The 12,909-nt window shown below is 43.4% G+C and overlaps 1 protein-coding gene across 1 annotated transcript in view; it reads right to left on the bottom strand.

The window, feature by feature from the left end:
• Positions 1-12,909, bottom strand: part of LOC103352805 (glutamate receptor ionotropic, NMDA 2C-like) — a 59,921-nt gene that overhangs the window by 16,522 nt on the left and 30,490 nt on the right. The window contains exons 7-10 of the mRNA XM_008275465.1: positions 11,312-11,523; positions 3,110-3,278; positions 809-962; positions 232-357 (exon numbers count right to left, since the gene is read on the bottom strand). Coding sequence (XP_008273687.1) covers positions 232-357; positions 809-962; positions 3,110-3,278; positions 11,312-11,523 — 661 coding nt within the window. The remainder of the gene's footprint in view (positions 1-231; positions 358-808; positions 963-3,109; positions 3,279-11,311; positions 11,524-12,909) is intronic.

Here is a 12,909-nt window from a genome sequence, read left to right as displayed (position 1 = left end):
AGTAGCTTCAAACTGCTTTGTGGATTTTGTGAAGCAAATTTAACCAATTTGGCCATTTTATGCTTTGCTTTGCAAGTACGTGGAATTATAAGCATGAAAATCTGTGTGATACATTAACTGGCTTTATTTTTTTCCTGTTTCTCTCCACTTTTGATTATTCTGTGGTAATTATTCACTCCTCTGTCATTCTCCTACCACTGAAAGTAAAGGGGAAAAAGTTGTAAAACTCACCTTTGGCGCTCACCAGACTGCGGTTGTAGCCGACCGGGCTGAAGTATTCGAACACAAACACCGTCACGGCCACCACGGTCAGGCACATCACAAACATCATGACCCAAACGGCTGGGCTGTAGGGCTCTGGATGGGGAGGAGAAGGGGAAGGAACAAACATGGATTGAAGTTAAGTCTCTTTTGTGCTTCCTGCTTCTAAACCTCAGCCAGTGGGGGTCACCATGTGTGGTAGGAGGATAGCAGGAGAGAGAATGAAGGAAGCGACTGATGTGAAAATGAAAGCAGGGGGAGAAATGCACTGTTGAGGATTTTGTGCTGAATTTTGTTGTTTGGGGTTTGGAAAAGGGATTTAGGTATGTGTGGTGCATAGGGGGATTTAGTTGTAGGCTACAGTTATTGGTGGGATAAAAGCTTAATGGGAAGTTTCCTCAAGCATCTGCAGAGACAGAACTTGTTTAAAGTAGGCCATCCTGGAGGAAAGTGGTGGGGAAGAAGGTGGCGGCGACTCGGAGAACATGCACATCACACTGCGGGATAACTTTGACCAGAGTCAAACCCGTGTGGAGGACTTTCTCACCCAGGAAGGCAGATGGGGATACTGTGCCGTTGCTGCGCGCCACCATGACGCTGATTCCCGTCTCGACGAACGGCACGGAGAAGTCGATGATTTCCGAACGCTCCTCGTTGATGGTGAGAGAACCGATGGCCATGTCCGCTCGTCTGTACAGAACCTGAGAAACAGAAAACGTTGGTTACTGCATTTCAGATGAAGGAGTTTAACGAGCATTGGGTGAATTTCACGAGCAATCCTCTCTGAACAGGGAAGCCACAAGCAGCAGACCTGTCGAGCTCTACAGTACGTCTAATAACGGCAGAGATGAATGAAAAATGTTTGTCTCATCCAGGAAGACGCGCTGCTGCATTTCGAGGGAGCTCATGTTCAAGGTTGCTTTTCTGAAAAGCAGGTTTTTTTTTTGCAATTTTTAACTTTTTTTTTTTTTAATATACACATGTTGTACACACACACACACACACAATTATACAGCTCCAGATCCAAAACAGAGTGCCTTCAGGCGCAGAAACACAAGCAGGAAGGCTCTCCTGAGGAACACCTGTTCGGGGTGTTTCACTTTCAGATGCAGCTGTGTTTGATGTGGCTCGGTGTTTTGGGGCTAAAAGAAAAGTGTGTGTTCGCTCCATATGTATATGCACGACCTCACACCACTGACCTACATAAAGCCCATCAGAGAAACTCTTGTGCTCGTGTGCAATGCGAGACGTGCATCCGTACTTCACACTGTGCCGCTGTGCAAAAAGGGAGTCGCGACTTTGAGCAGACCTCTGAGGTACTTTCTATCCTACATTTGTACGTCAGCGCTTGGAAATGCTTCAGATTTTACGGTTTAAGCAAACGATGGGCTGATAAAATCTGACTGTTGAATAAAAACCTTGCTCCAAACAAAAACATTGCTCCGAAACATGATGCATAATCAAAAGATTTACAAAAAGAAAAAAATTCTCTCGACTGAAAAGTACCCAAACTGACTTCCAGCCTACTGGGTCTGTGTGAGAGTAATACTGAAGGATCTAGTGGTAAGATTTGTTAAGATAGGGGCTGCAAAGTGGATCAATGGCTAGCACTGTTGCCTCGCAGCAAGAAGGTCGCCGGTTCGCGTCCCGGTGAGGACACCCTCTGGGTTCTACGGCTTCCTCCCACAGTCCAAGTTGGGGTTAATTGGTGATTCTAAATTGTCCGTAGGTATGAATGTGAGTGTGCTTGGTTGCTTAAGGGCTACACTTAGAGACCTAAGTGAGGATTAAGGTGTATAGATGATGGATGGACTTGTTACGATAGCATAGATTAGGGTGACCAGGACACTCGGCCCGACAATGAGATCCTCAAGTGATACTCAGGGTTCACTCAAAGATGCCTTTAATTTAAATACATTCACAGTGTGCCTCCTCCAGAACAGGACCAGGACATTTTCAACACTTTATTTTAAAAAAAAACAAAAAAAAACAAAAAAAAAACAACCAGGACGGCCAGGACAGGACGTTTGGTCACATAGATTTATGTTTGAACCCTTGTACTTGGGGTTAAAGCTGCACTAATAAAATATCTTTATATCAGCAATGACTTAAAGGACAGTGTTTAATGTGACTGGTGTTTGGTTTTATGGCTGCAGATTCACAATTCTGGTTGATTTCCATCAGCATTGCTTCCAGCTGCTGTTTAAAGTGAAAAACTTTGACGAAGTTCACTGTACACACTTTTTAAAATTGGAGAATTATTTGGTGGAAAATTGGCTAATTCAGCATAAGAAAAGCAGGTCTTTCTTATTGTATGAGCCACATCAGTGTGGTGGGTTGTTGCTTCCTGTCGTGAAGGAGATTTGAAACATGTAGACAGTGGGAGAAGAGGAGAAATCCACCTGACATGTGTCGCTAATGGCGGGTTTATACCCACAGTCTACATCTGGGGAGTCGGATGATAAAAGATAAAAGTATGTCACTGCCTAAGTTACCTAAATGCATCTCAAATGTCTAAACTATCATCTAATACCAGCATCAGTGTTTTCATGACCTCAACAGGATTATTTCTGATTGAAAAAGCAACAGATACCAAAAGAATATCAAGTGTTTCTACGGCCGTGGGTCAGCATTCAGTGCTGCTTTTAGGCAACGCCCGCCGTGCTCCTCTGAGGTAATTGAGGTTGCCGTAGCCCGAGGCTACATTTATTTAGTTAAATCTGCGGATGAGCATTTTAAAACCTCTCGTTCTAATTGTCTGTACAACATCAGCTGCGACTCGGTGCAGCCACGCCGGCTGCTGCTTTCAGGGATTTGCCGTTCTTTAAATAACTCGGCTAAATCTCACCTCCCCAATCATTCCGTTCCAAATCCCGCGGACCAGCTTGCCGTGTTTCCCGTTGGTGACCAGGTAGAGGTCGTAGGAGAACTTGATGGTGCGGGACAGCTTCTTGAGGATGTCTATGCAGAAGCCTTTGCAGCACAGTTTGGTGTAGGTCTCCGACTGGCTCATGAAGCTGGGTGAGAGAAAGCAGACATACAGTAAATACAGTTTTATTTTGACATCTTGTGATCAGAGACCCTCTCTGGCAGCTGCTATCTTTGGCTCCAGACACCAAAGCCGTTGTTGTTATTTTAACTGTGTTTCAGACAGTGAGTGCTAAACAGTCGCCGCCTCTCATGCTGACAGTGACCATCGTCTATGTGAAGGCCAGCCGATGTCCGGTTCATTAGCCAAAATCAATGCCGGTTAACAAGGTGTCTTTCATGGAGACGGAGGAGACGCCGGAAAAAAAATTGCAAACGCGCACAAATACACTCGGGCGCGGTGTGACAGAGCACACAATGAACGGCTGAGTGACTGCGATGGCTTCTAATCAAAGCCCATTAAGGTGTGTCGCGTTGGTGGGACACATTCGGCTCCTCGCCGTGGCCTCGCTACTTAATGGGGTGTAGAAGAAGAAGAGAGCGGAGGGATGGGAGGAAAATAATAGAATAAAAAATAACGGAGAACCTCAAAGTGACAGCGGACAGTGGAAGTTAAAAGCAGACAGATTGAAAATGAAGTCGACACACTTGCAGGAAAAAAATACTTGCATTTTTTCCCTCCTCCCATCTATCTCATTGCCAAAGTGGATGCCTAAAATCTACGAGGGCTGAGTCATACAGTGCGTGTATGTGTGTAAGTGACTGATAACCAGCATGTCAGTGAGTCAGCAGAAGAGCTGAGGAACGATAAAGAGAGCATGTGAGGGAATAAATGAGCAGCAGATTGAATGGAAAGGAAAAAAAAGTCAAGCCAGTAATTAACATTCAAGTTAATTATTTTCCAAACTGTTCCGAGTTCATTTCAGGAACATGTTTAAGTGTATTCGGAGGGCTCGCTTCCTTTCATGGGCCTCTCATAAACGCGGTGTTAATTAATTGCTGCAGGAGCCCGGCCACCTGTCGTCGTTACGCACACTCCGCTAACAATTCACACAAAACACCCTCAAACTGGGCCGTCTCGCGCACAAACACATGTGCGGCGCAGCAAACCTCCGAGGATTAGCAGCAGCAGCAGTGGTTGTGTTTGTGCTGTGTGGTCCTCCAACAAAATGCCCAGAAACTAGCGCAGCGTGGAAGAAGGGGGAAGCATGTGGCAGTCGGACCAGAGAGGGAGGAGAAGGAAAGGCTCTCAGACAGAAAACACAACCAACCAGACGAGCCCTGACGGGGCAGCGACTTCAGTTTGGAGGGAAAAGGAGGGCAAGAGCAAAGGAGGACAGATGGAGGAGGCGGTGGCGGTGGAGGAGGAGGAGGAGGAGGAGGGGGATATGTGAAATCACCACCACTGTGATCCTGTAGGAATGATGCGCCGCAAAGTCACCGTGCTGCAATAATCGCCGCCGTCGACGCACAATATGTAGCGTAAAAGCTGCTATTGACGCGAGTTAATTAAACGCTTTCATGCATTTAGACTGTGAGGTTACAGAAAACAGTAAAAAACTATATAATCAGTCCAGCTGCAGAGGCACTTTGCCATAAGTATGTGGACACTGGACCAAAAACGTACATCACAGCAGCAGTGTTAAGTTTCTTAGTTTTCTGTGATGGATGGATTGAAACACATGCACCTTTGTCACAAAAAGCAATCCTGCATTTTGTTTTTTTGCATGGATTTGCTATAAATCTTCTGGAAATCTGCTGCAAAAATCTGCATACAGCAACACAAATGTTTAGTTAAAGGTCTATTTTGGCCTTTTAACATCTCCTGTCAAAGCGATGGGCTTAAAGCTGCAAAACAAGAACACTAAAAACAAAAAGAAAATCAGCTTTGGAACCAAGTCTGATTCATATATTCATATAATCTAATATAGCTGCTTATTGGCAGCAGCACGGACGGTAAAAGTTTTGAAAAAATGCTGGTTGCAAATTGAAAAATCACCTTACAATAGTTGGTGAATTTTACGGACACCATGTCCTTAAATGCGGCAATAAACAAGTCATCAGTGCAATGACACTCTTGGCTGCGTCTGCCGTGATTAACCTATTTACAGAATGCACTCAAATGCACTGAACATACAAAGAACGGTGCAAAAAAAACAAATACGGTGCAAGTTTAAGACGTGACAAAAGGTCAAGCTGTGGCAACATAATGAAACCAAGTAGGAGTGGCTTAAATAATAATGCTGCAATGCTTTTTTTGTCTGTAATCATTGGATAAAATCAGAAAAGCTTAGATTTCTGCTGATTCGTGTTGGGATACGGAGAGCAAAACCCGGTGAAAATGCATCAGAAAGAAACAGATTGCACCGAGTGTACAGCAGCAAGTGGAGCAGAGGTTAACTCGGACGTGACATCATGATTTCAGCTCACTGTAACAGCTTCTGGTTTGAGGCTTGCCACCAGATTTTGGAACCTGCCCGCAGGGATTTGCTCCCATTTAGCGACAAGAGCATTAGCGAGGTCCGACACTGATTCTGGGTGAAAAGGCCGGTTCGCTGTCCACAGTCCAGCTCGGCCCGCGGTGTCGGGTGAGTGTGAGGGCAGAGCTTTGTGCGAGAAGGTCACGTTCATGTACACCAGATTGGACAGCACTCTGGATGTGAACTGATTTACAGTCGTCACAGAGATGGACGCCAACAGTTGACTAAACCTACTGTATTATGAGGTTATTATGTGACCCAAAACCACACAAAGATGAAAACAGAGCTCCAAAATAACCTTCAAGTCCGATAAACCCAAAAATACAAACTTGCATCTGACGCCGCTACGCCTCTGTGGCATCATTTAGCAAAAGCTGGAGGTAAAGTGCACTTTAAAACTATTTCCACCACTTAATTAAATGCATGGTTGTAAAATAAAAACTCTATTTTACTAATTTAAGTCAACAATTTGAGGTACAGACATTATTTGGATATTCTGATGGGTTGGGTCGACCTAACACCGGTGATAATTGCATCAACTTAATATTATGTGTCATTTAAACTCAAATTTCTGCATTAGTTGATTTTAAAACAAAATTTAAGTTGAGGTAACTTAAAGTGGCTGGAAAACAGAATTTCAACACCCTTCCTCTACCTACTGAACACTGGATGAACTTTATGTTCCTTAACTTAATGTCAACTTTAAAACGTTGTAATTACAGTAAATATGCATCTGATATTTAGAAGAAAAAAAAAATTAAATTACAGGGAAATATTCTGGTAGATTAATCGGAGCAACTGGACTTGCTTGAGTTCCTTGAAGACGTTCCACCTCTCATCCAAGAGGCTTCATCAGTTCTGACTGACTAGTTGGGAGTTCCAGATACTTCTATCCTTAAGGAGCCATTAACACCTGAGTTTCGGTTTCAGTTGGGGGTTTGTTGCTCTTCCCCCTCGTTATGTGGGTCGTTAGTGCTCCCCCTGCCACAGTGGGGTTCGTTAGGGTCTTGGGTCTCAGGGTACATGGAAATAGTTTTTACAACTTAATTTCATGAATAATCAACTATAAAACTTGTGTTTATGCAACTAACCATTGAGTAATTAAGGAAGCCAACGACTGAAGGGGATTTATTTATAGAGCAGCAATTTGAAACATGTCATCTTAACGCACTTCTCATAGTCAAGTGAAGACCTTACACATTTTAAACATAGAAACTCAACAAATCCAAAGTGTCCTTTGGATTCCCTTTGAGCAAACGCTTGGTAACAGGAACACACAAAAAACCCTTAACTCAATGTAGGTTGCTGGTTGAACATAATTTCATTAGAAGTTGTCATAACTTAAAAACGATTGATGCAAAGTGTTAAATAATTAGCGTCGTTGAGCCCAAACACTACTGAGTTTGGCAAACTGGAACACAGACCACTTACAGTCACAATCCAATATTTTTTTTGTGTTTAAGTGGTCAAAGTAAGGCTACAAGGTGGCGCAGTTGGTAGCACTGTTGCCTCGTAGTAAGACGGTCACCAGTTTGCGTCCCAGTGAGGACACCCGGTGTTTAGATAATGGATGGATGGATGAAGTGGCCAAACTGCAACCAAACACTTGGCATAACCAAACTCTTTCCCTTTCATTAACCACAGTTTTCATGTTCAAATACTGTAGCTCAAAAACAGTTCTGGAAAAGCGTCCAATTATCAGAGCTCAAACTTGCAACAGCATGAAAGACATGTCTACATACCTGTGACAATATAGTCATGACTCGATAATCCGACCCTTAACAATCCAACAGCCTTGCTATCCGACATAAAAGCAGGTTTTACATTTAGTGTCGGATTATCGAGTCATGACTGTGTAGTGTTTTTAATGGACAATCACATGAAACCCGGAAAAGAAACAAAAAGAAATGCAAGTGCTTGTCTATTTTTGTGATTAACTGCTTCAGACCTGCTCAACATGAACATCTGGTCACCGCATGTTGTGTTCCACCGTACAATACGAGACAAGATTGTAGAAGTTGAATTTCAGAGTCGAACTCTTAATCAGTGCAGAGAGGTGGGCTCAGCTTTCTGGCAAAATAAGCCATCATCTGTCCAGAGAAAGGGGGGTTTTAATGAGCAAGACAAAAAGTTTTAATCACGCTAAACATCTGCTCAACAGGGAAGCTGCTCTGACCACACACAGCAAGATTAACTGATTTATGGAGCAGCAGTCCTCGCTCGCTCTTCCTGCTCCTTGTTTGTTGGTCACCGTCCAAATGGGACATGCCAGCCAGAGAGAAATAGTGAAAGAGAACCAGAAAGAGGGTAGGATGGGATAACATTGTTCCACGCTATGACAGATGTCCCCATGTTGGACAGATAAATCTTCTTTACTGGCAATCAATGTGCCATCGCGTCCAACAACAGCCGCTACATATCTCTTTCTATAATTAATGTGCCAGCCACGGTCAGCTCTGCAATCTGCATAACCGATACATACCAACACACACACACGGAGTCGATGAAGTGGCATTTACGGGCGAAACTTCTTGTTTTATGTTGATGCAGGTGATTAAAATGTGGTGAGTCTTCCCACTAAAGCTCACATTTTTGGTGTATTTTGAGAAATCTGCGATGTCTACGCAGTTATTTGACGTGGGGAACTAGTATTGTCTGTAGCCAGCCAAATGGAGGTCTTTTTTTAGGTTCTTGAAGACGTTTCAGCTCTCATCCAAGAGGCTGTTTTAGTTTAGTTCAGCTCCAAAACTTAGGAAACCTCTTAGATTGAAAGGTGGAACATCTTTAAGAACTTAAAAGAGGCGTCCAGTTGCTTTTCATTTAAGTTCCTGTTGTTACCTTGACCTGGATGACTGTGAATCTGTTGATGTCGGGCTTGTGTTGCTATTTTTTTGTACAAATTAAAGTGTCCATGCAAAACACAACAGAGGTCTTTTACCTGCTTTTTAGTTTAAACAAAACCAGTTTGAAGAAAAGCAAAAGGCTCTTACCCCTGATTTTCTGCATATTAATTACAACATATGCAGCACGTTCGTCGTATACTGTCGTACTCTAGCAAATGGAACTTTCTGTGCAGTTGGCATGTTCGCCTCCTGGGTGAACTCTCTGCTGCAGGTAAACATAAAAGTACAAATTCACGGGAAAGTGATCAATAATAGAGAATTAAGTTGGAGATAACAAACCTCCGGAGGGCCGAGGAGGCGCAGGTGAAAGTTTGAGCGAAGAGCAGCGAGCAAACATCAAGCAACGGAGTAAATGTCCGCCTAAAGGCCTTTTAAATAAATAAGTTTCATTTGAAATCAGTGAGATGTGTTGTGTGTGTGTGTGTGGCCGGTTCGCTGTCAGCTGACATGTTGCAGCAAGACTTACTGTCCTCATGCAACTATGAATGTAAAGCGTATTGTTTCCTGATTCTCTCGATATGCTGAGCACATAGGATTAACAGCATCTTCTGGTGTGTTCACATACCAGAACAAAGCAGCAGAACTTATTGCATGAAGTGTTTTACTCTGAAACTGTTCCCTTAAAGTCTGTAATTCAAACCGCTGGTTGGGGGGTTTGAGTTTCTCAGTTTAACGACGATGGATTATTCATATTGGCTGTCTTGGCAGATCCATAAAGAAAAGACGCTAATATGTGATGAATCAGAAACACACGCGTGTTGCTTCTGACTCGTAATAATTTCACCGTTATTGACAAAAGGCGGATTTTATGCATCATTAAAAACATTTTCCAGCGCCGTTTACAAGTCTAATTTATTAATGAAAAAGAAATCCCTTTAAAATATTCAATTAAGCAGCACTTAAAAACCAAAAAAAGCAAACCCATCCACGGCCTGGACTGTCAAATTATTGGACTGATCCACCAAATCTGAGTAAACACGGAAACTTGGAAGCGGTTTTATTCTGCTTATCTTGGCCACTCGTACAGAGAGTCTAAGTCAATCTCTGTTATACAATGCAATCTTTCATTTAGCAGTCTTTCTGAATAAATTAAGCACCTTCCTAGAAGTGACTTTCCATATTCTAAGACAAATTGACATCAGTTGCTATTAGGCTGAGCATTCAAAAGCCAGCAATGAAATTAAAACCAGCGCAGCAGACGGCTAAAGCGATCCGTCCAACTTCCCTGAGCTGAGTGATATTCAGTTATTTTTAAAGAAACATTACTTACGTATACAATGGACAACACTGTAAACTGTTGAGTCAGTTACTGTTTTTCCAAATGAATGAGAATATTAAACAAGGTCAGCTTATTTATGGAATCACTTTGGCTTTCTATAATTACCCAGTTCTACGACTTGTAGCTTAACTCACTGAAATCCTTCATTTAGTTAATTAACGTTTCAGTCATATTGTAAGAACGTTTCAGCAGGATATCGCCGCAACTCCTGCAAATAGTCGGGAAAATTACTGCAATCTGGCTGCCATGTAAATCACATTTGTGTTTCATCAACTAAACTGTGATTTCATGCCAGTCTTGAGACATCCAGACAGACTTTAAACGTTTCCAGACGGTGGCTGTAAATACATTACAGAGTGCTTATCTTGTCAAACAAACTGGAAACTGAGATGACAAAGTGGTGGAGGCTGGTTCTGACAACCCATCTGCAATTAAACTCATGACAGACTATTGTTTGTGGTTGTTTGAACATAATGAAGACGTTGTGGAGTCTTGATGAGCGCCGGTCGCAGGTAGTCGCAGGTAATAGCTGTTTAATGGCTGTTTTCTGCCACGCTGTGATCTGTGTTTGACACCGGAGGTGTGTTTTTAAAGTGCTTAGACACTCAGCACACACAATTACTGTGTGTTTAATGAAGTGTGGAGGTTTGCAGTGTCTGCTCAGAACTAAACTGGGGCAGAGGAGCACCGAGGGAGGGTGCAGATGTCTGCGTGGAGGACTCGGGAATGTTTCAGCGCTGGTGCCGAAATTATACCAACGTTTTGGTAACCGGTTCGCTAAAGCTTGTTTTAAGAAGACGCCAAAACTCTCAAACATTCTGCACCATGTAAAATAAAATAAAGTTGTTGTGAAGTAAAATTTTTATTTGGAGACGGAAACTTTCTGATCAAAGACTAAACGATCGATCTGGTCGGTTTAGAAGCTTGCGGAGAATTTGGTTGTTTTGAGGTTGTTTTTTCTTTCTTTGTCTTCCAGCTGCTGTTTTCAAGCTCAACAGTGAACTTTTAAACTCAAGTGGATAAGAAGTCCTGAAGAGTTTGAACGTAAAACTGCAGTTCAAAGAGAAGCCGAGCAAAGCGATGATGAGGAGGGTGCGGTATCGCTAAAAGCTCCATGTGGGAGATTAAACACTGAACATGGTGGTCCAACATTTTGCAGGAAATCGTTCACCTACGAGCATTTTGGGCTGCATCAAAATTCTGTGCTGCAACTACGTATGTGTACAAGCCTACTGGACCATTTATCTCAAGCTTGCCTTCTTTTCTTCAGCTTGTTTCCAATGCATAGAAATGCCGGCATCAAGGCCAAACCAGCCTGCTGATGGTTTTTGGCACAAAGATGGCACAAACAGATTGTACCGGTGCTCGTATGGGGGGTTATATGCCACATATGTGGGCTTATATCTGCAAATTTATGCACTTAAATCTCGTGCAACACGTGTTTGCATCGCCGCACGCACCTTTCCGTGTGATTGGACTGTCGCCTGCAGGGCACCGTGTTGCGGACGCAGGTTCCGGTGCCGGGATCCACGTTCTCGACCATGACGAAGGGATGCTCCTCCAGCGTGGCGACAGTCAGGTGCCGGTCGTCAGACAAGTGCTCCAGGAAGCTGCCGTATCGAGGCCAGATGGGGTAGCGAACCTGGAGGATGCCTCTGGCGAACGTGCCCACCTGTACGGGGAGAGTGGGAAGGAGAGGAGGAAAAAAAAAAAAAACACTCATCAGTATCTGGTACATGCGTGTTTGAATCGGAGCCACGACCTTCATGTCAAACCTCTTCGCTCGCCCTGTCGCTCCCCGCTTCGCAGGATGACTGATTATTTTAATTTTATAAAGGGAAAATTAGCATGTGCTGACCTGGAGGAAGAGGATTAGAAGATGAAAGGAGAGCCGAGTTCATTAACGCATGCTGAGGAGACTTAAAAGTGTTTGAGCAAGATGTTTCAGGAGGAGAGGGGGGAGAAGAAAACCCTAGAAACTCAAACAAAGAGCAAACCGACTGCATTACATTAATAATACATCCCAGCATGTGTTGCCTTCAGTCTGTGTTCATTTTGTTGACTGATTATTCAATTATTAATTTCTCCTTTTCTCAGCTAATAAACAAATTGAAATGTCACTATTCATAAATGGAAACTGTCGGAGTGATTATTGCTGTTTATTATATGTGTTTTTTCTGCCTTGTGGAGCTTTATTAGCGCCTTTGTGCTAATAAAGCTCACTCAGCTGAAAATAAATCAACGCAGAGAGGCTGACAAGATAACTACAGAAAAAAAAGAGGAGGGAGAAAAAAAAAAAAGACTTTTTTAATGTCACACGGAGCCACTTTGGACCACACTTGCTGCATAGTGTCACATCGCACAACGAATAGTCTCGCTGAGCTCAATGAAAAGCTCTGCACGGGAGCCGGGACTGTTTGTCACATCAGCAGACCTAATGAGCCGTGCACAGCTCGGCCACGGCGACTTGCTGCATGTGAGACTCGCTCCCTCACAGATTTAATGAGACCTCTTTTTCATGCCGACTTCTTGATTTGTTCCTCGGCTCACTCGCGCTAATGTTTTTCCTTCGTCGCACATGGATGACTCTCAGATCCGTACCACGCTACAGCATGTCGGAGGATTTGTTTCTTTGCGCCATCTGTGAATGACAGAACCGCAGAAGATGTCAGTCCCGGAGATCGATCACTTTAATCGACCCATTATGGGATATTTACATGCAGGAGCTCCGTCATATACTTGTCGTCCCGGTACTCGTTTGGAAGGCGCCAAAAAATGTATAGATTATTGAATTCTGGGTTAAAACAGTGAGAGAGTTTTTTTTATCTGAGCATAAAGATAGCTGCAGAGATGCACCAAGCCCAATAAGGCAGATCAGTTTTGACACTGACGGATGCGCTCACCTCATTAATGAGAGCAGCTATCGACCTTGATGTGAATGATCCACATTAAACACAGTCTCTTTGTCAGCGTCGTTATCAGCTACATTCATTCTGTCATGTCAGGATCAGCAGCAGCAAAGGTTTTATAACCCACTGTTGAGACGTGTGTCGTCATC

This window comes from Stegastes partitus, unplaced genomic scaffold (genome assembly GCF_000690725.1).
Source record: "Stegastes partitus isolate 25-593 unplaced genomic scaffold, Stegastes_partitus-1.0.2 Scaffold52, whole genome shotgun sequence".
NCBI lineage: Eukaryota > Metazoa > Chordata > Actinopteri > Pomacentridae > Stegastes > Stegastes partitus.
Note: the sequence above shows the minus strand (reverse complement) of the source record. Positions and strands in the feature narration are given on the sequence as shown.